This window comes from Vipera ursinii (genome assembly GCF_947247035.1).
Source record: "Vipera ursinii genome assembly, chromosome: 3".
Classification (NCBI taxonomy): Eukaryota; Metazoa; Chordata; class Lepidosauria; order Squamata; family Viperidae; genus Vipera; species Vipera ursinii.
Genome location: NC_139516.1, coordinates 46,863,463 through 46,885,707, shown reverse-complemented (window position 1 = coordinate 46,885,707; position 22,245 = coordinate 46,863,463). Strand labels below are relative to the sequence as shown.

General features: G+C 40.3%; 1 protein-coding gene across 1 annotated transcript; it reads left to right on the top strand.

Annotated features, from left to right (window-relative positions):
* The first annotated feature begins 791 nt into the window (after positions 1-791).
* BYSL (bystin like) lies at positions 792-12,152 on the top strand. Its single transcript, XM_083359868.1, has 7 exons — positions 792-1,103; positions 2,387-2,549; positions 5,758-5,896; positions 7,084-7,217; positions 9,332-9,492; positions 10,679-10,781; positions 11,703-12,152. Exons 1-7 carry the CDS (start codon positions 818-820, stop codon positions 12,049-12,051), a joined length of 1,335 nt encoding a protein of 444 aa, XP_083215994.1. The 5' UTR covers positions 792-817; the 3' UTR covers positions 12,052-12,152.
* Positions 12,153-22,245: the final 10,093 nt, after the last annotated feature.

The window sequence follows — 22,245 nt, the reverse complement described above, 5'->3', positions numbered from 1 at the left end:
CTTAGCACTGCTAAGCCTTCATTCTATGTATATGCCTGCTTATTAGGGCTTTCATACACCCCCCCCCAAGCGGCATTACAAAGTCAGCTTAATTGCCCCCAACAATCTGGGTCCTCATTTTACCTACCTCGGAAGGATGGAAGGCTGAGTCAACCTTGAGCCTGGTGGGATGCGAACCTGCACTAATTGCAGGCAGCTGGTGTTACTTAAGGAGGCATTAGCCCACTGCTTCACCAAGGCAGTGGACAACTTTTGATGAAGTGAGCAAGTCGAAAGGCTACTATTTGCAGTGGTGGCGACAGGAATTATCAATAGTTCCGAACTGATCAAATGTAAGTCTGTCTGCGCTCAATTTGCAATAAAAGTACACTACCGAGTCTCGTACAGCTTCATCTTAAACTCTCGACGGGCCAAAGACTACACGCCTTCTTTCCCCTGAGAAGAGTGCATCGCATCTGTGTTGAAGTACCACATTCAGTACCACATAAAGGCCAGGCGAAGACAGCAACAACAACAACAACAACAGTTCCAAAGAAAAAGCAGGAAACTGCCACTTACGTCTCTCGGGGAGGTTTTTTTTAAACTAGTCTCTAGGACAGGGGTCTTCAAACTTGGCCCTTTTATGACTTGTGGACTTCAACTCCCAGAATTCCTCAGCCAGCAAAGCCAAGGCCAAGTTTGAAGACCCCTGCTCTAGGATCTCCGGAGTCACCTCTACACCCAGTGGTAGCTCTGCACCCGGGTGACGCGCAACGAGCGCATGCGCGTGGACAGCCCTATTTTTCTCCCGGAGCTGCGTGCTCCATCGGCGGGGATCATGCCGAAGGCGAAGCGGCCGAGAGGCTCCGGTGGGGTAACGACGACGACCAGCGTCCCCTTGGCCGAACAGATTGCCCAGAGCGATGCCGTGAAGCCCGTTACGAGGGTCAAGCGACGGGGCCAGGCAGGGAAGCGTGGTGGCGGGGGAGAGGAGGAGGACGAGTATGTGGACGAGAAGCTCTCCCGGCGGATCTTGCTGCAGGCTCGCATCCAGCAAGACGAGCTGGAGGCCGAGCACGGCGCCGGCAAGAGCCACGAGCCCAGGAAGAAGACGACAGTCCTGGGTGAGTGTGTCTAGAACAGGGGTCTTCAAACTTGGCCCTTTTATGACTTGTGGACTTCAACTCCCAGAATTCCTCAGCCAGCCAAGCTGGCTGAGGAATTCTGGGAGTTGAAGTCCACAAGTCATAAAAGGGCCAAGTTTGAAGACCCCTGGTCTAGAAAGCTTGTGGCTGGAGCAGAGTAGCGGAAAGACGGGATAAGGCATTTTCTTGCTCAGCCAAAGTGTTTCGAGAGACACGTGTTTCTTAAAGAACGTTTTTTGCCGCGGTTTACCAGAAGAATTATAAACGACAATATGCAACAAAGTAGGACAAAAAAAAAGTAATCCATAAAGATTTACGCAGGGAAAGCCAGGGGGAACGGATAGATTTTTTTTTTAGTAGGCGTCTTAGTATAATGGTACAGGCCTCCTGGATTTCAGAATGCAAATTGTGAGAGTTACCACCTGGAAGGCCACTTGTGAGAAACTGCAGGATAAATCTCTATTGCAGGAGACACCGACACCCCCCCCCCAAGAATATAAGAAGCCGTGAGAGATCAAGCAGGAGTTTGATCAGCAGGAGTTTGACAGTTAATCTCCGGGAGATTCACTGTCAGAGAAAGCAAAACTGCCTAGGTTCTAAAATTATGTTTGAACTCAGACTGAAAATCATTGTTTTTCCTTCATACAGACTATCAGTTGAGGGAGGCTGGAGTTACAACTTCTGACGGTAACTCCTGGGCTGTTTTCATTTTTTAATAGACAGAAAGGATGGTTAGCTTTTCACAAACAATAACAGAAATGTGAAATCTTTCTGACTTGTGTCACGTTAGAGCTTTTATTTTCTTTATCCAGGATAATGAAATAAAATTTGATGTTTTTTAATATCTAGTACATGGCTGATATCTAGCTCCTGTTGTTACATATTTATGATATTGTGTAGTGTTGTATTAAATATAAGACTTGAAGGACCAGGTTAGGGAGACACCATTATGGAAAACATCTGTGTGGTGGTCAAGACTCAAAAGTCAACACAGTTTGATGACACATAATCATTATATAGGTTCAGTAAACTCTCCATTTAATAGATTGTGGTGTAGTATTTTGCATAAAATATGCCTGTATAAAATCCCATTTCAATTTATGTAGGCCTAACAGATAAGGTAGAAATTAATTAAATGCCATTGGGTTTAATGGGCATTCTGGTGTAACAAATACCCCTTCCCCCACTTTACTCATTTAAATGAAAAATGTATTGTAATCTAAAGTTGCTTCCTCTAAAATATTTTCTTCTTTCTTTTTCAGGACCTACCTCAAAGGATGGAGACTCAGATGGAGAGGATGATGAGTGGCCAGTGCTGGGGACAGCTGGAGCTATGGAGAAGGAAGACTATTGTGAAGAGATGACTGTAAATCCAGATGATGAAAAAGCCATTGAAATGTTCATGAGCAAGAACCCACCAGTGAGGTAAGCCAGATGATCAAATACTGATATTATGGTAACATCTAGGATAAATTGTGATCAGATGATGTAAATGGAACTTGTTGGGATGGCTAATTTGAGGCAAGAAAAGGCAATATTTATGTTTATTCCCGACTGGCAACACCTCAAGGACTTTTTGCAGAAAACAGAAAAAATGAACTTATGATTTGTGTTTTTGATTAATCAGGATAAATTATAGAAAGAAGGGAGACAGGTTGTAGCCACAGAGTAAGAGATAAATTTATAACTGCATTTATAATTAATGTAAAGAGGATCAGAAGCCTCAGGGGCTTTTCCAATGAATTGTCTCTTCGCATTTGATGGCCACAGTATTGAGCTTCAGCTTCAGTACAGGTAGTCCTCAACTTAAAACAGTTCGTTTAGTGACTGTTCAAAGTTACAATGGCACTGAAAAAAGTGACTTATGACCGTTTTTCACACTTATGACCATTGCAGCATTTCTATGGTCATGTGATTTACATTCAGATGCTTGACAACTGACTCACATTTATGACGGTTGCAATGTCCCAGGGTCATGTGATCTCCTTTTCCGAACTTCTGACAAGCAAAGTCAATGGGGAAACCGCATTCACTTAACAGCCGTGTTACTAATTTAATAACGGCATTGATTCACTTAAATGTGGAAAGAAAAGTCGTAAAATGGGGTAAAACTCATTTAACAAATTTCTCACTTAACAGCACAAATTTTGGGCTCAATTGTGGTCATAAGTTGAGGACTACCTGTATCTGTCCTAAAGAATATTCAGGGTTGATTTCCTTTAGGATTGACTGATTTGATGTCCTTGCCATCCATGGGGCTCTCAAGAGTCTTCTCCAGCACTACAACTTGAAAGCATCAGTTCAGCCTTTTCTTTGGTCCAAATCTCACAGCTACACATTACTGCTGGGAAGACCACAGCTATACAGACCTTTGTTAGCAACGTGAAGTCTGTGCTTTTTAATATGTGGTCTAGGTTTGCCATAACTTTCCTCCCAAGGAGCAAGCGGCTTTTAATTGCATGGCTGCAGTCACCATCTGCATGGAACTTGGAGCCCAAGAAAATAAAATCTGTCACTGCTTGCATTTCTTCCCCTTCTATTGCCGAAAAGTGCCATGATCTTAGTTTTTTTAATGTTGAGTTTCAAGCCAGTTTAATTTAATTTAAGATTATAGATGTAAAGGTATCCCTTGTCCAGTCAGTTCTGACTCTAGGGGGCAGTGCTCATCCCCGTTTCTTAGCTGATGGAGCCGGTGTTATTTGAAGACATTTCCATGTTATGTGGTCAGCATGACCGTCAAGGCACGTAGAATGCTGTTACTTTCTCATTGAAGTACCTATTTATCTACTTGCATTTGCATGTAGACAGAAGCTGGGGAAGTAACAGGAGCTTACCCTGTTGTACGATGCTCAGATCTCCAACCTGGGCTGTCAGCTTTCCAATTGATAAGCTCAACTTCTTTAACGGCTGAGCCACTGCACCACCACCCCCTTAAGATTATAACACACTGTAAATTTAAATCCTTTCAACCACATTTCTTTTTGTTCCATCTGTATCATAACCAAGATTTTTAGCCCATTCTATCATACTTTTTTTGACTTACACTTTTTCAAATTTCAATAAAAGTTCATAAATTTTAGCAATTACACATTAATCATTTGTACACAATTATGTTTCATATTCAGTCTTACAATATTCAAAACCATAGATTGGTCTACTCTAAATCTTTCTACCAACTGTAAATAAGTTCCTGGTCATGTTTAGATAGCTAATTCACTTGTTTTCTATCACTAGTCAAGCCCTGGTCCATCTTGCAGTAACACCATGCTAAATAGTAACTGTTTCATTCAGAAGCTCTAACCAAGACTAAGGAGGTTTTTGAATCATAATTCCTTATATAAGTAGGTGCAGGTGTTGGGCAGATTTTAGTTCACTAGTTATCAGGTTCTTATAGTTTATGTTTAGAAATTCTGTGGACCATATTTTATTCATATCCACTATAGGAACTTCTCCATTGTACATTGCAGTTCAAATGGTACACATCAGAGTGACAATTTCTCCATTTGTCAGTGTCTCCTAATGGATCTAAGCAGCTTCAGACTATCTCAGAAAAATTTACCTATTCAGGAGCCTCCAATAGTGGTGGATGTATAGATGCAAATCTTAAGGGGTTGGGGATGTTCTCTTGCTAATGCCTCAGTGCTCCTTAGTGCAGGGGTAGGCAACCTTGGCTCTTTTATGACTCGTGGATTTCAACTCCCAGAATTCCTGAGCCAGGTGGCTCAGGAATTCTGGGAATTGAAGTCCACGAGTCATAAAAGAGCCAAGGTTGCCTACCCTTGCCTTAGTGGATGGTGAACTCAGTGTTTCAGCTAGCAATAAGGTACTCTATAATTCTAAAACTTTCTTTTCTTGTTGCTGTTGTTGTTTAACCAGCAGATGGTGCTTTAATTATTGGGTACAGAATATTGCATTTAAAATCTTGAGGTTCACATCTAAATATTTTGATAATGTATCCAAATCCCAAAATGGTACTATCTTTACAAATTTGAAACACAACGCAAAATATATAGTTTACCTCCCTTAGAATTTATTCTTTTATTTTAATATTATAGTTGTAGAATGGATAGCATAGATTTAAAACACCATTTCTTATTGGCATAAACTTTGGAATGAAACTTTTTAGATGTATTCATTTTTAACTTTTGTGGAATAAATAGTATTTGGAGGTATGAAAAGCTATGAAATTGGCATTTTGAAAAGTACAACATATTTATTAGCTGTGTCTGCATTTAATTCTTGTTCTGCTTGTTCTGTTCCCACTGCAACTATTGTATGCACCCCAAATCTGCTCCGAAGAAGGCTTGGGTACTGCATGGGAGAACAAAGAGGAATTCCTAAATTACCCTAAATGTAAAAAATAAGCTTGTATTTTTCAAAGAGATTGGACAGGAGTATTAAATGTTAATATAAGTAAAGACGTTGCTACCTTCAAGTTGCTTGTTTTTACCATAATCTTCTGAACTGAACAATCATAGTCAGGTGACGGTGAAGGGTCACCTAAGAAATTTTATTCTGATCTATTACAAGTCAGATTAAGAATTACCTTTAATGCTGTTACTCCTGCTTAATTTTCTAATAAGGGGCTGAATAAGTTATCTACTCGTGTTTTTCTCCATTTGGCACTTATTAGGCGCACGTTAGCAGACATTATCATGGAGAAGCTAACAGAAAAACAGACGGAGGTGGAGACAGTGATGTCAGAAATATCTGGCCAACCCATGCCACAGCTTAATCCTCGTGTCCTAGAAGTCTACAAAGGTGTCAAAGAAGTAAGTGTAATGGGTATGTGTTTTGTTGGCTATGTGTTTGTAATTCATGTACCGTATTTTCCGGCATATAAGATGACTTTTTAACCCATGAAAATCTTCTCAAAAGTCGGGGGTCGTCTTATACGCCTAGTCGTCTTATACGCAGGAAAATACAGGTACATAAATCAATCGAACGCCCCCGTTCTTGCAAAGCAACTTTAAGCCTCCTTAGTCCAGTCCCCCCTCCAACGTGACTCTCCCTTCCCACCCCCAAGAGCCTCTAAGCCCCTTCCCCTCTCCCTTGCAAACGCCAGACCCTTGGAGTGACAGGAAGCCCCTCGCCCAAGCGGCATCTGAGCATAAGCAGAGTGCGCCCTGCTACCCACTATCACTCCCGGCAGCCTGGACAGCGGTACTTGGTGGCCTGGTGCCCCTCTCGCCCGCAGACCACGCAGCGGCCCTTGCCAGCCGGCCTCTTCTGGGCCCGCCTGGCTGACCGCCTCCTGGGCGGGGCTTGGCTCCAGACGCGGCGGCTGCTCCATCTGCAAATGCGATCTCAAAGCCAGATCGCGCTTGGTTGTGCAGGCTGCCGAAAAGCGAGGACTCGGAGTTCCCGCGGTGGTTGCGGCTTCTGGTGTGCCGTTTGCAGAGTCTAGCCTAGAAGAGCGTGTCATGTGAACGCAGCTCTTGCGTGTATTCCAAAGGGTGGGTGGAAGGAAAAGCCCCTTTGGGCTGCAAAAGGGCGGCTTTCTACCATCTGCATCAGACGGGGCTGAATCGGGCTTGTGTCAGACACTTGGCAACTGGCATGTAAGTATTTTCTGGCGTATAAGACGAAAAATCTTGAAAATCTTCTCAAGTCAGGGGTCGTCTTATACGCCCAGTCTTATACACCGGAAAATACGGTATATAAATCTGAGCTACTTGCTGAAAAATCTTTCTAGTACAACCAGTTGTGTGTGGTATTCATAACTAACACTGCACTTCAATTTATTATAGGTGTTAATATTAATTAGAAATGTTTTTGATGAAGCTTATTAGTTAGCACAACCATTGCTGATGTGTAAGAAAAATAGAGTAATATCAGTGAAGGATCCCCGATATCTCCCTTTACTACAAAGACTTTGTGAACAGTAAACACAGCTCTGCAATTAAGCAGTGCTGACAATTGCTATCATATAATTAATCACTTTTAAATGTTTCTAAAGGTGTTGTCAAAATACAGAAGTGGAAAACTGCCCAAAGCCTTCAAGATCATCCCAGCATTATCCAACTGGGAGCAGATACTTTATATCACAGAACCAGAAACATGGACGGCAGCTGCCATGTACCAAGCAACAAGGTGGGATTCTGCTATAAATATTGCTACCATGCTGTTTTTCATTCATTGGCAGCTCCTTTCTGAGCTGGACACATTAAGAGTGACAGTTTCAACACATTAAATCAAGCTTGTGTTATAAAAGTGAAAGAGGCTAAACTATTTTAAATCCCAAGTCACTCTTTTCAGATTTTTTTACTGTGGGATGTTGAAGTGCAGTTATTAATATTTTTGCATTTTCTATGTACCCTAGTACTGTAGATGGCGTTTCTGCTTCTGAATGTTGTTGGTAGGCATAATCCTCTCATAAAAGAAACTCATATCCAGCAGTCCTGTATGGGCGTCTTTGTCAAGAAAAAATGAAGTGTTCAATTTAAAAAAAAAACTTTTTTCTTGCACTATAGATAGGTTAGATTAGGAAGACAAAACCAGAGCATTTAGTTCAACAGATGGTAGATGAAAACCACCTCAGTGACCCAGTTTAGGGACACTCCATATTCTTTCTCACAGAGAATTTTAAACAGGTTTGTCTTTTTTTTATTGAAAAGTTTTACAGTACATTTTATCTTTAACAATCCCCCCTCCCCCCACCCCTACCTAACCCTCCCTATCCACCCCATTCCCCCTCCCCCCACTTCCCAGAGCTAAGTACAAGGTATAAAAACAAAGAACAATCATAAACATCCATATGCTAAAAACAATAAACTATTAACTCTATCGCCCTCTAGCTAATATAAAATGACTACAAGCAATACTAATGTTACATATAAAAAGAAAAAAAAGAAAAAAGAAAAGGAAACTTATTCAAATGCTAAATGAAACTTTTTAGTCCCATATTTGTTCTGAATATAATCAATCCACTTTTTCCACTCCATAATATAACGTTCTTGCGAATGATCTTTCAAGTAAGCCAAAATCTTTGCCATTTCCGCCAGGTCAGAAACCTTTAGAGTCCATTCTTCTATAGTCGGCAATTCCTCCTTTTTCCAATATTGACCTATTAAGAGTCTTGCTGCTGTAATTAAATTCAACATCAACTTAATGTCCACAACAGTAGCATCTGTAATTATGCCCAGCAAAAACAATTGCAGACAAAACTTTATCCTTTGCTTAAAGGTCTTCTGCATATTCCACCAAATTTTTATCCAAAAAGCCTTAACCTTTTTGCAGGTCCACCATATATGAAAATACGTTGCATCTTCACCACCACATCTCCAACATTTAGGTTGATAATTCGGATACATACTTGCAAGCTTTTTAGGATCTAAATGCCATCTATAAAACATTTTGTAAAAGTTCTCTCTTAGGTTTTGGGCTTGCATGAATTTTACGTTCCTCACCCAGATCTTTTCCCAAGTATCCATTGTAATAACTTCTTGGATATTCTGGGCCCATTTTATCATACAATCTTTAACAAGTTCTGTTTCTGAGTCAATATCTATCAATGCAAGATAAATCCGTTTAATATGTGCTGGACCCTAATTTCTAATTTGCTTTATCAAATTTTCATCAGTCATTGAGAAACCAATTTTCTGGTCTTCTTTCCACCTGGCACGTAATTGAATATATTGGAACCAAGTTTGAACAATCTTCTCATCTCGCAAGAGATTGTACGGCTTCAAACACCAGACGTTCCTTTCCATTAAACAGGTTTGTCTTGACCAGAATGTTGTATCTTGGACATTTTCAGTCATTTCTGGGGAAGAAATTTTTCCAGAGCCCTTCTGAGTTCACTAAAAATGGATCACCCTGGAGGAGGTTCAGCATGGTCTCGAAGGGGAACAGACATTCTGGAATTCTCTGGAATTCTATTCCCAAAATAGTCACCTTTACCCATATCTTCTTCTGAACATTAAAACCCCTGCAAAGATTAATTTTCTTGATGAAGATAGTTACGAGATTCAGACATGTTAAAATCTGGTTTTTAATATGGCCTTTTTAGGTTTTGCCTTTTGTATGTGTGAACTTCCCTGAAGTCTGCTGATAGTACAAAATGTTTATTGAGATTATTGTAAGGATACTAAAATGATATTTATACTGTATTATAAAACAACTGATCTTCACTTATCTAGCTTGCCCAGCTGGAATATTTCCTTTTTCACCTTTCCTTCCTCCCATGCTTTTATTATCTGTTCTAGAATTTTTTCTTCTAACCTTAAAGAGAGGATGGCCCAGAGATTCTACAATCTCGTGCTTCTCCCACGAATCAGAGATGATATTGCTGAATACAAGCGCCTCAATTTCCATCTTTATATGGCACTGAAGAAGGCCTTGTTCAAACCCGGAGCATGGTTCAAAGGTGAGTTGATTACAATTGAATGGTAATTTAAAATATAAAATTATCAAGCAATTCTTAGTTTCTTGGTATCAGCTAGAAAATACATTGCTAATGTTCACATGAGCATTTGTTTCAGATTTATTCTCTTACACTTCACTGCTATCATTGTTCTGTAATAAATTTACTTAAAAAGGCAATATGATAGGATATGTGAGCTAGAAGTTTCATTCTGAACTGCAATACGTGTTTGCCTTTATTCTGTTTTTGCTTGTCAGACAGGATTTCTTCCCCTACCACTACAAATTAATTTTTGTTGTGACAAGCACCAGCTTAGCAAGAACAAAAAAAAGATTCTGACAGATTCAAATTCAGTGAGGCCAATCTCTTTCTTTAGGATTATAATCTGATATTGAGGAGTTTGTGGGATGGGGCCACCCATTTCAGTCCAAGTCCTGAAAAAGAAACAGTTCAAAAGGAAGGAAGGGGAACTGGTGTTGCTGAATCGTCAGCTGGATCAGGGCAGAGGCTGACTTCCTCCACTGCAGCCTCAGAATAGCTTCCGCCAAGCAACAAGTGATAGAAGAAGGAAGCCAAGGGAGGAGGGTTCTCTTGCAGAAGTGATGGGATCTGGCTTTCTGCTATCTCTCTGCAATCTAATAGAAAACCTTTAAAAGATAATGCTTTTTGTCATGCAAGCTGGGATTAGGTAATGACCCAAAATCTGCACAGATACATGGTTAAAGATAAATTGGCATGGATCAACACTAGCTGGCAAGAACAACAGGGCAGGAAAAATCGAAATTTGATAGGGACTGCAGTGAGAGGAGGTGCATAAATTTTCCTAGCCTGAGGGCCATACGTTATTCCGATAATAGGTGTAGGGAAATGAAATATAGGTAATCCTTGACTCAGGACCAACAATTAGTGGAGGCAAGATCAAGGCTGGCTAACCCTGGTAACACTAATGAGCCATAACTAGCAGCAGAAAGTGGAGATCAGTGAATTTGTAGTTGGTCCACTCCATAGGGTAATAGGTCAGTAGAAGGACATTGGTTAATCCAAGAACAATGCAGTTCTTGAAGTTTCAGGTTCTTGAAGAATGAAAAATCAAGTTGAAGCTGGTGTGCTAGTGTGAACTTCTTTTGTGTGTGTGTTACGTTAGAAAAGGCTACGTTATCTGTAACTCACCCTTTCCTTTCCCTCCCAGGAATCCTCATCCCTTTGTGCGAGTCTGGAACATGCACACTGCGAGAAGCAATCATTGTGGGCAGCATCCTCACCAAATGCTCTATTCCAGTCCTTCATTCCGGGTAAGAGAGCTGAGCTAATTAACAGTGGAAGGGAAATAGTCCTGGGGATGCGAATGTGGAGAACGGTCTAATTTGCCATTCATCCATGTAGCCTTAGCTCTCAAATCTTGGTGGCAAAAAATTATGTTGGTGTCTCGGTAGAAAAAAATATTTCAGAATACTTTCGTAATAAAATACAGTATTGTCTGATGCTATGTTAATAGCTGGACTGAGAGTCTGCAGTGAGAATTATGAAAACAGCCTGCTACAAAATTCTTGCTTGATATGGAATATTCTTGTATTTAGGCATTTCCTTATTCCTTGGGTTCAACAATGCAATATGATTGTTGTGGCCTAAATGTTTTGGAAAAATTACTTCCATGCCAGGAATAGGGTTGCCAGTTTTTCCACTGGTTCCACTCTTATGCCCTGACAGTAGCAGGTACCCATGCAAGAAGGAGATAAAGCTTAAAGAAAAGCCTTAGATTCTTACCTATACAAATCAGGCTGTCCCCAAAGCACAGAAGCACCATCTGTAACAGACATTAGCAACCTAAATTATGGCCATTTTGCATTTCATTGCTCCAACCACAACCCACATTGCCTTTTGGCCAGTGCCTGTCAGCTTTACGCATCATTCCCCAATTTGGTGTTCTCTATATGTGTGAAACTTAACTATTATCCCAGTGGGCATGGCCATATCTATGCCTAGAAGCATTGGGTTTGAAGCAGGGAGATTGGATTTGCTATTCCTCTAACTTCCTTCATCACTAGGAATCTCAGTTTTCTCCTACAAAGCAAATTTGAAAGCATATGGAAATTCCCCTAAATGTTTTGCCCCGTGATTACCCTTCACTTCATTTTTGCAATCAGATGATCAGATTGTTATATAAACATGCATTCAAGTGTAATTTCCATTCTTTCCTCCTTTTCTTGTGCTAGAGCCGCTATGCTAAAGATTGCTGAGATGGAATACAGTGGTGCCAACAGCATTTTTCTCCGTCTGCTGATTGACAAGAAGTATGCCTTGCCTTTCCGAGTTGTAGATGCTCTAGTTTTTCACTTTCTAGCCTTTCAGAAAGATCAGCGGACCCTCCCTGTCCTGTGGCATCAATGCCTCTTGACCTTTGCCCAGCGCTACAAAGAGGACCTGTCTTCTGAGCAGAAAGAAGCTCTCTTGGAGTTGCTGAAGTTTCACAACCATTCCCAGATTTCTCCAGAAATCCGCAGGGAACTGGTGAACTCCAAGTGTCGGGACATTGAGGGGATGCCACCAGTTCCAATGGAATAAACAAAGTAAAGGATGAAGGGCCCTGTATATGGCTTACTTCAATTATTGTGATTTGCTTATGATGGGACTTGTAAGTTAAAGAATAAAATGATCCTACAGCATTGGAGCTTAGCAAGCCTTTTTTGCAGGAATTAAGGCTTTTATACATTTTTTTAAAATCACCGCTATGCTTGGGACAAAATAAGATTAGTTTTGCCTATGAAAGCCTTCTTAATAAATAACGTTAATAGTGGAAGCATAAGGTTTTTGGAAAAATCCTTCTCTCAGAAAGGACTGTGATAATGACATGACCTTTGAAGGCATTGATGGAGGAAAAGTTGCAATTCTGATTAATGAGAAGATAAAAAGAATGCCAATTCTGTGAGGCAATCTAAACATATGAAGAGAGCAATCATTGCTTTATGGAACAGGGCCCCTTATAAGTGTGGATAATCAAGGTCATGTTTCCTTAAAATAGGAATGATCACACGGCGACTCATGACCCCATCCACCTTACCCAGTCTATGGATTCAGAAGTGGTGTGTGTACGTTGCTGCTTTCAGTGCTGAATGGAAGGGTGGCTGGTCAGACCAGGTGGGATATGCAGCTTCAGCATGCTAGATAGAACTTGAGCTGCTTTGCTTTCTGAGAGGGCTGTCCCAGTGTTGCGTAGCATGGACGAATGTCTTGCACCATTTTTTCATAAGACAATGACCACTTCTGTTCCCAATTTTGGTCACTGGGAAAGCCAAAACTCTATGTTTTGACCTGGGATAGTTTTGTATGATGATGAAATGATTCCCTGCCTCAAACACACGTAAAAGGTAAATGTAAAGGTTCCCCCGCACATGCGTGCTAGTCGTTTCCGACTCTAGGGGCCGGTGCTCATCTCCGTTTCAAAGCCGAAGAGCCAGCGCTTCTCCGAGGACGTCTCCGTGGTCATGTGGCCGGCATGACGACGCCAAAGGCGCATGGAACGCTGTTACCTTCCCACCGGAGTGGTCCCTATTTTTCTTTTTTTTTCTTTTTTTTTATTGAAAAGTTTTATCATACATTTTATCTTTAACAATCCCCCCTAGCCCTCCCCTACCCCTCCCCCCCGACTTCCCAGAGCTAAGTACAAGGTATAAAAAACCAAAAAAACCCCAATCATAAACATTCATATGCTAACAACCATAAACTCTGAGATCCATCTCTCTCTAGCTCATATAGGATAACTACAAACACTATTAATATAAGATATATAAAAAAAAGAAAAGAAAAAAAGAGGAGAAAAAAAGGAAGACTTATTCAAATGCTACATGAAACTTCTTAGTCCCATATTTGTTCTGGATATACTCAATCCATTTTCTCCACTCCATAACATAACGTTCTTGCGAGTGATCTTTCAAATAAGCCGAAATCTTTGCCATCTCTGCCAGGTCAGAAACCTTTAAAGTCCATTCTTCTATAGTCGGCAGTTCCTCCTTCTTCCAGTATTGACCTACTAAGAGTCTTGCTGCCGTAATTAAATTCAACATCAGCTTAGTGTCCACAACCGTAACGTCTGTAATTATTCCCAACAAAAAAAATTGCGGACAAAACTTTATCCTTTGCTTAAAAATCTTCTGCATATTCCACCAAATTTTTATCCAAAAAGCCTTAACCTTTTTACAAGTCCACCATATATGAAAATATGTTGCATCTTCTTCACCACACCTCCAGCATTTAGGCTGATAGTTCGGATACATACTTGCCAGCTTTTTAGGATCTAAATGCCATCTGTAAAACATTTTATAAAAATTTTCTCTTAAATTTTGAGCTTGTGTGAATTTTACGTTCCTCACCCAAATCCTTTCCCATGTGTCCATTGTAATAACTTCTTGGATATTTTTGGCCCATTTAATCATACAATCCTTAACGAGTTCTGTTTCTGAGTCAATTTCTATCAAGGCAAGATATATCCGTTTAATATGTGCTGGACCCTGATTTCTGATTTGCTTTATCAGATTTTCATCAGTCATTGTAAAACCATTTTTCTGATCTTCTTTCCACCTGGCCCGTAGCTGAGTATATTGAAACCAAGTCTGAACAATCTTCTCATCTCACAAGAGACTATATGGTTTCAAACACCAGACATTTCTTTCCAAGCTTAAAATCTCCTTGTACGTAGTCACATCATGTTTAAAACCAACATTTATATTTTCTATTGCGTGTTTTGGGATTGCCCACAATGGTATCTTACAATCTAATTTATGTCTGTACTTCTTCCAAACCCTCAACAATGCCTGTCTTAAAATATGCACTCTAAAGACATTATCTACCTTCTTATCATACAACAAATATGCATGCCAGCCAAACAACAAGTCATGGCCCTCAAGATTTAATAATCTCTCTTGTGTCAAATTGATCCAATCACTTATTCCTGCTAAAGCAGCAGCTTCATAATATAATTTAAAATTAGGCATTTTAAGACCACCTCTTTCACGAGTATCCTGTATTATCTTTAGTTTAACTCGTGGCCTTTTCCCTGCCCATACAAATTTATTGATACCTCACTGCCATTCCTCCAAATTAGAATCTTTCTTAAGAACCGGTATCATTTGAAATAAAAATAAGAATTTAGGCAGGACATTCATTTTCACTGCTGCGATTCGCCCCAACAAAGACAATTGCAATTTTTCCCAACTCTCCATTTCTTTTTGAATTTTCCCCCATAATTTTTCATAGTTATTTTTATATAACTTTGTATTAGAGGGCGACAAAAGCACCCCCAAATATTTAACCCTTTTAACAATCTTAAATCCAGTTAATCCTTCTAAGAGAGCCTTTTGCGAAGCTGTCATATTTTTGGCCAGAATTTTAGTTTTTTGTGTATTAACTTTAAATCCAGAAACTTTCCCATATTGTATTATTATCTCCATCAGGTCCACAACAGAGTTCTCCGGCTGGGTCACTGTAACAACCAGATCGTCTGCGAACGCTCTCAATCTATAATCCTGATCTCTAATTTGTATACCCTTAATTTTTTCCGAATTCCGTATTTTAACCAACAATATCTCCAATGTTAGTACAAATAACAAGGGCGATAACGGACACCCTTGCCTTGTGCCCTTCTCAATATTACATGCTTCTGTCAGGCTATTATTAACTATTATTCGGGCAGTTTGTTTTTGATATAATGCCCTAATTGGTTGCAAAAAATTATCCCCAAAATTCATTTTATCCAAAACTTTCATCAAAAATTGCCAATTCAATTGATCAAAAGCTTTTTCAGCATCTAAAAAAATTAGCGCCGCAGGGATCTGGTTATTCCTTTCCAAAAACTCTAACACATCAACTATATGCCTCACATTATTTTTCATTTGCCTACCACTAATAAACCCCGTTTGGTCCCCATGAATCGTCTGTTGCAGAACCCTCATCAGTCTATTAGCCAACACCTTAGCAAATATCTTGTAGTCTGTATTTAAAAGCGATATCGGTCTATAATTTTTAACTTGAGTAGCATCTTGGTCTTCCTTCGGAATCAAAGAAATAAAAGCAGTTCTCCAAGACGGAGGCACCTTTCCTCCCCTCTGAATTGTCTGGAACAGTTCCTTTAACGGTTTTATCATCTCTAATTGTAGATTTTTGTAATAAGCCGCAGTAAAACCATCCGTACCTGGCGCTTTGTCCACCTTCAATTCCTTAATTGCTATAAGAATTTCTTCTTCTGTTATCAATTGATTAATCCCCTCTTTTTGTGCTTGCATAAGAACCGGGATGCTAGCATTCTCCAAATATATATCAATGTCTTTTTCATTAATCTTCTCCTTAGCATATAATTTAGAATAAAAATCCACAAAAGCATCCTTAATAAGATCCTGTTGAAACACAACCCTTCACTTATGCTCAATTTTATCTATATTAGAAGCCCTTTGCTTTTTCCTCAGTCTATAAGCTAACCATCTACCTGGTTTATTAGCATTGCAAAAGGTGTTGTGCCTGGCAAACCGCAAATTGGTTGCCACTTGGTCAGCCATTAATTTATCAAATTGTCCTTTTAATAGCTTAATAACCTCCTTAGTCTTCACATCCGCTGGATTCAAAATCAAAGCCTTTTCTTTTTCCTTAATTTCATTCTCCAATTCTTTCCTCCTGGCTTCCAAAATACGTCTATGTTTATTGTTCATATATATCAACACCCCTCTCATATAGGCCTTGCTAGCATCCCAAACCATGTCCATAGAAGTGTCCTTATTCATATTAATTTCAAAAAAATCCTTCATCCACTGTTTACATTCTTCCACATTTCTCTGATTTCTAAACAAATTCTCATTTACGCGCCACGAGCGCCTATCTCTATTCTCCTTATTAATCTCTAGCCAGACTGGGCTGTGATCAGAAATAGTTCTTGCACATATCTTCACCTTCTTAATCCTTGAAAAAAAGTCATTAGTCAGCAAAATAAAATCGATCCTGGAAAAAGATTGATGTCTGTCAGAAAAAAAAGTATAATCCTTTTCATGCAAATGTATTTCACGCCAAATATCTCGCAGTTCCAAGACATCCTTCATTTCAAAAAAGGATTTAGGCAGTCTAGCATGACTTGGAACGCGCTTAAAAGAACCAGCCTTATCCATCTGTACATCCAAAACACCATTCCAGTCCCCCATAAAAATAAATGATTTATAATCCAACTGAGTAAGCTTTGTGTGAAGTAAACTAAAAAAATCAGCTTGTTGTTGATTAGGAGCATATAATCCAACTAAAAGCGTCTTTTTACCTTCTAACAGCAACTCTATCATAACGTATCTTCCATGCTTATCTGCTTCAATTAAGTCCGCTGTTAAGGCACTTTTAACATAAACAACCACTCCATTTTTCTTATTCATTGCAGAAGCAACAAATTGCGTGCCCAACCTTAAGTTCGATAAATACTTTTGGTCCATAGCCCTAATATGCGTTTCTTGCAAACATATAACATCTATCTTGAATTGTTTTAAATATTGAAAAACTTTCTGGTCCCTATTTTTCTACTTGCATTTTTACATGCTTTCGAACTGCTAGGTTGGCAGAAGCTGGGACAAGTAACAGGCACTCACTCTGTTACACGGCACTCGGGATTTGACCCGCCAAATTGCCGACCTTCTGATCGACAAGCTCAGCGTCCTAACCCACTGAGCCACCGCGTCCCTTACACACGTACACGTGTTTAAACAGCACTCTTTTGTCCACTGGTTGAGATCTACAGTATGTTTCAGTTGTGCAGTCCAAGGACAAGTGGCATTTAAACGCTTTCTGATGGGAAAGCAATAAGCAATCTTGTTGCAGCTGCTCTTTTCTTCCTGGCTAACAGATGCAACCAGAAAGGTTATCTTGCTACACAGAGTCATCATGTTCTTTTCAAAAGTCAAGAGAAGCAGCCTTCTAGTATCTTGCTTCTCTGGCTGATATTACAGTTAACTTCATTCAGATCAACTCATCTCAGTTAGAAATTGGAAGTGATGCCATTGCTGAGTCTTTGGAAAGTGGCTTATTTCATAAGCTGCTACTAAATTAGATTCTTTAATATTGTCACAGAGAAATTCCCTAAGGTTTCTAGGACAACATAAAGTTTGCTGGCATCTGGGCAGATGCTGGAAGATCCTTAGGACATAAGAGAAAATTTTACTGCTTTGAATACATAGACTTACACATCACATCTATTGTAGTCTTGATAAGTGGGATGTGATCCTTATGGCGCTTTTTTTGGCCAAAGTCTATATTCAGAGGATCAGCAGCTGGCCACGAGTATTAAAAGTTGTGAATATTAGACCTTTCTGAAGTAGAATTGGTATTTGATACTTCCTGGTGTCCTGAATACTCTCGTTTGTTCAGAATGCTTTTCCAGTGTTGTACCCCTAATAACGTCCAACTGTTTGGTTCTGTTTTCTGCTCCCTCTTGCCAAAATGGAATATATTTGGGCTATAATTCAAGCTGCAGGAATGTTGGATGGGCGCTATTGTAGAATGTAAAATTTTAACTAAGAGAAACAGCTGGCTCCAGATGCCATCTGTGATGGTTCTGATATAGCAGTTGTCATCATTACTTCTTTCTGTACTACATTTCCTTCCCACTTAAAGCTGGGGTCTGCTGTAGTCATATTCTAACTGTGATTAGCACAGATGTGAGGATACCAAAGGTCAGTGCCTACTTACTGGCAGGCAGTAGGCAAGAGACTTTCTCCTGTGCTTTTCAAACTGATGCAGCTCTAGGGCTGCATTAGGATCTTTACGCTTTTGGGCATGTTCAGTAAGCAGACCTCATTATTCTCTTTCTGCGCTGTGGACAAGCTTATTGGTGATTCTTGCAGCAGCTGGGAATGGAAGAGTAATTGGTTTGAGTAGGTTTCAGCTTGAGGGGAGATTTGGTTGAGTGGCTGCTCTGAGCAGCAGGCTTTTCGTGTTATGATACGTCCCCCAGGACAAGATACTTGCTAGAGCACCGATTACTGAACAATTTGCATGTCGCCCATCCATCTACTTGGCAGTGCAAGTGGTCATAGGCTAAAGCTGTTAATGCTGCATAGAGCTAGTAAATTAACGGCTGATGCAGCCTAAACCATTTCCATGGATGGAGTTCTATGTTACTGACTAAGAACAGGCTGCTAGCATGACTCTTGAAGGGTGAAAGCAGTAAAGCCAAGCCAAAGGGAAGCAATGTCTCGAACATGTTCCTAGACAGAGGAACCAAGTCAAGAGGCTTTGAATAGACCTTGTACTTATTGTTGAGCAAAGGGAATGGAACTGAGTCAGTGTCTCGTGGTCAGTGTTTTCTGGTTGCATTTACATTCATTGGAATCATCTTAGGAAGAAATGGTTTAAGTCTTTAGAATTGTAGGCTTCCTTTGTACAACTATAGAATAGGCTTAGGCTTGTTTGTGGTTTAGCATTTGCTAAATCACAGTATCGACTATCTGGGCATAGCATGTTCCATGCATGCAGCAATTGTGTTTTGTTAACCCCTAACATACTTTGTGGTCCCACCTGTAAAAGAGAGAGGACCATCTAGATCAGTAATGGCAAACCTTTTAGAGACCAAGTGCTCAAACTGCAACCCAAAACCCCCTTATTTATCGCTGGGTGCCAGGTGTGCGTGGCCTACTGGGTGAGTCTGGCTGTGGTGGTCATGGAAGATTGGGTGGGTGTGACCAAGGTGGGTGTGGTCACCTCAATTTCGCTTGTGGGGAGGGACACCTGTGGGGGGCAGCTGGTTGAAGAGGGACAGTTGCCACCTCTGAGGCATGGTGCGGGTGCCCACAGGGAGGGCTCTGAATGCCACCATTGGCACCCATGCCATAGGTTCGCCACCACTGATCTAGATTATAGAGTCCAACCAGTTGCCCAGTGCAGAAATCCAAATGAAAGCATCCATTTAGGCATCGTTCACTTTTCTCTACTTCCTAGGTTTCTCCTTTTCTTCCTCTTGAAACATGTGCCTTCTAATCACCTGTTTTCTAATTCTTTAAAAAAAGATCAGGCCAGATCGGTAAGTTCCTTCAATAGCTAAGTAAGGTACATGTCATCTGCCCTCACAGAAGGTCAAGAGGCATTGTCTATACTCTACTGCAAACATGCTCCTTTATCTCTCTTCACGGTTGTATTGTGAAATACATATCCTCTTCTCAGAAAAGGCTTAAGCCAAAATGAGCTCTGCCTTTTGTTATCTGTAAGCTTTTTGCTATCTTTATTGAGCAACTTGTATAATTATTTCCTTCTTCTTTTTTGAACCTATCAATCTTAAAATTTGGTTGTTGAATTCTAGTTACCATTAACCCTAATCACATAATCACGTAACACCTCTGGTCCGCGAGCTGCATTGGCTTCCGGTTGCCCTCCGGGTGAGATTCAAGGTGCTGGTTACGACCTATAAAGCCCTAAATGGCACGGGTCCGGGATATCTGAGGGAGCACCTGCTGCCAGCATCAAGCTCCCTTCCTCCTGTGCGCTCCCACAGGGAGGGTCTTCTCAGGGTACCGCCGGTAAAAGATTGCCGGCGGACAATACCCAGGGGGAGGGCTTTCTCTGTGGGTGCGCCGGCCCTTTGGAACCAGCTGCCTGTAGAGCTTAGGACTGTCCTTGACCTCCGCTCATTCTGCCGGGACCTGAAGACCTGGCTCTTTGAGCTTTCTGGCCTGGACTGAGAGTATTAATTGGGGTTTTAATTGGATTCTAATTGGGATTTTTATGTATTCAAGGTTAATGTAATCATTTTAATTGTTTTTAATTTTTGTAATTGTATTGTTTTTTAAAAAACCTTGTGAACCGCCCTGAGTCCTACGGGAGACAATTAAGCTGACTTTGTAATAATGCCGCTTGGGGGTGTGTGTGTGTGTGAAAGCCCTAATAAGCAGGCATATACATAGAATGAAGGCTACTGCTAAGCTTGTAAGCTGCCCTGAGTCTTCGGAGAAGGGCGGGATATAAATGGAATTAAAATAAAAATAAAAAATAAGTTTAATAAATAAATTATTATTATTATTAATAATAATAATAATAATAATAATAATAATAATAATAATAATAATAATAATAATAATAATAATAATAATAATAATAGCCAAGTTCACTCATAGCATTTGCTTAGTCAAGATTAACTGAACAAATTACACTTTGCTATATTCACCCAGCATAGCAAATCAAGCAAATGACATTATGGCATAGAATGGAGTTTCAGACACTTTCTGGCCCAGGAATCTCTTAAAAAAAACAAGAGGGGTAGGGCTTCTGAGCTGACAAGCTCTCTCTGCTATACCTTAGAGCAGCGTTTCCCAACCTTAGGAACTTGAAGATGCGTGGACTTCAACTCCCAGAATTCCCCAGCCAGCTATGCTGGCTGGGGAATTCTGGGAGTTGAAGTCCACGCATCTTCAAGTTCCTAAGGTTGGGAAATGCTGCCTTAGAGGTGTTAAAAAAAAATTCCACAAGGTACTCCCTTGTGAAGTCTTTGTCATTTGTGGAGAATTTTTTCTTAGTTCATTAGACTTTTGCTTCCCTTTATTCCCATGGGACACATTCAAGTCATCTGCTTAACAGCAATCTGTGAATTGGGTCGTTCACCATAGGAAGGATCGTCTATTGCTCGCATTTTGCCCACCATAAAGGTGACATTCTTCCCTTAAACTAATCAGCTATGGAGGCTTTTTAAGAGGTATTTTTTCCCAAGACTCACTTGCCATACTTGATTGGATCAATAAATATGAATGCTCATATCTTCCTGCCTGCAGCTCTTTATTCTGCTTTTCCAAGTTCCTCGTAAGGACTCTCTGTTAACATGTTAAATCTATTGATTGCACCAGTTTTCAAGAGTATTATATTGGAAATACAGTAGAGATGATCATTCCAGGATGGTTTTACTGCAGCTTTTCAGTAGATTGGGATTCACAGAAACACGTTTTGCTTTCCTAAACCATAACAACTTAACGCAGTGCCTTGCTGGATTGGATCTTGGCCCATCTATTCAGCAGTCTCTTCTCACAGTGGCCAAGCAACTGCACAAGGAAGCCCACTAGTCTTCCACCGAATGGTCTTCATTACGTTTGCTACATTACAACTGGTCTTCAGATTTGTTATGGTACAAAATAACAGCAGTGGCCCACTGGGCAGGCATGATCTCAAATTTCTCCACTAAGGGTCCGGTTTGCAGTCCTGCAGAAGCCCAGCCAGGAGGGAAAAGTCCAGTCCTGAGAGCCTTTAAGACTTCTTAAGGGTGACCAGTGTTACTGACTGCACCATACTGCAAGCCAAAAATAAAAACTTCAGGAAGTTTAACTTTAGCAGGCTGTGGTGTCATAAAAAAGTTTCAACGCAATCTAAAAGTAACAGGCACTGATGTGCTTGAAAATCAATTAATAGCCATTGCAGCTGTAGTGGTTGCGTTCTCTCTCTTTCCACACATATCTCCTTCAAGTTAATAAAGTAGCTGCTTTATTTCATGCTGCATTTTACTTCTATAACATTAAAGCATAGTATTATTATAGCTGCTATTCTTATCTAGCTGCTGGATTTAGCTGCTGCAGCTGAGAAATGTACACTATTGGAATAGTTGTTATAACGTGAATGAAGACCTTGAAAGGGACAAACCAAGAGTAGCCAGTATTTTAAATAGCACATGGAACATACAGCCTTCTTTAGAAGATGTGGTCAAATCACATTGTAGATCTATTTGGTTCTTTTGTATTTCTACTGCTCAGGAAAGACAGCAAGAATGAG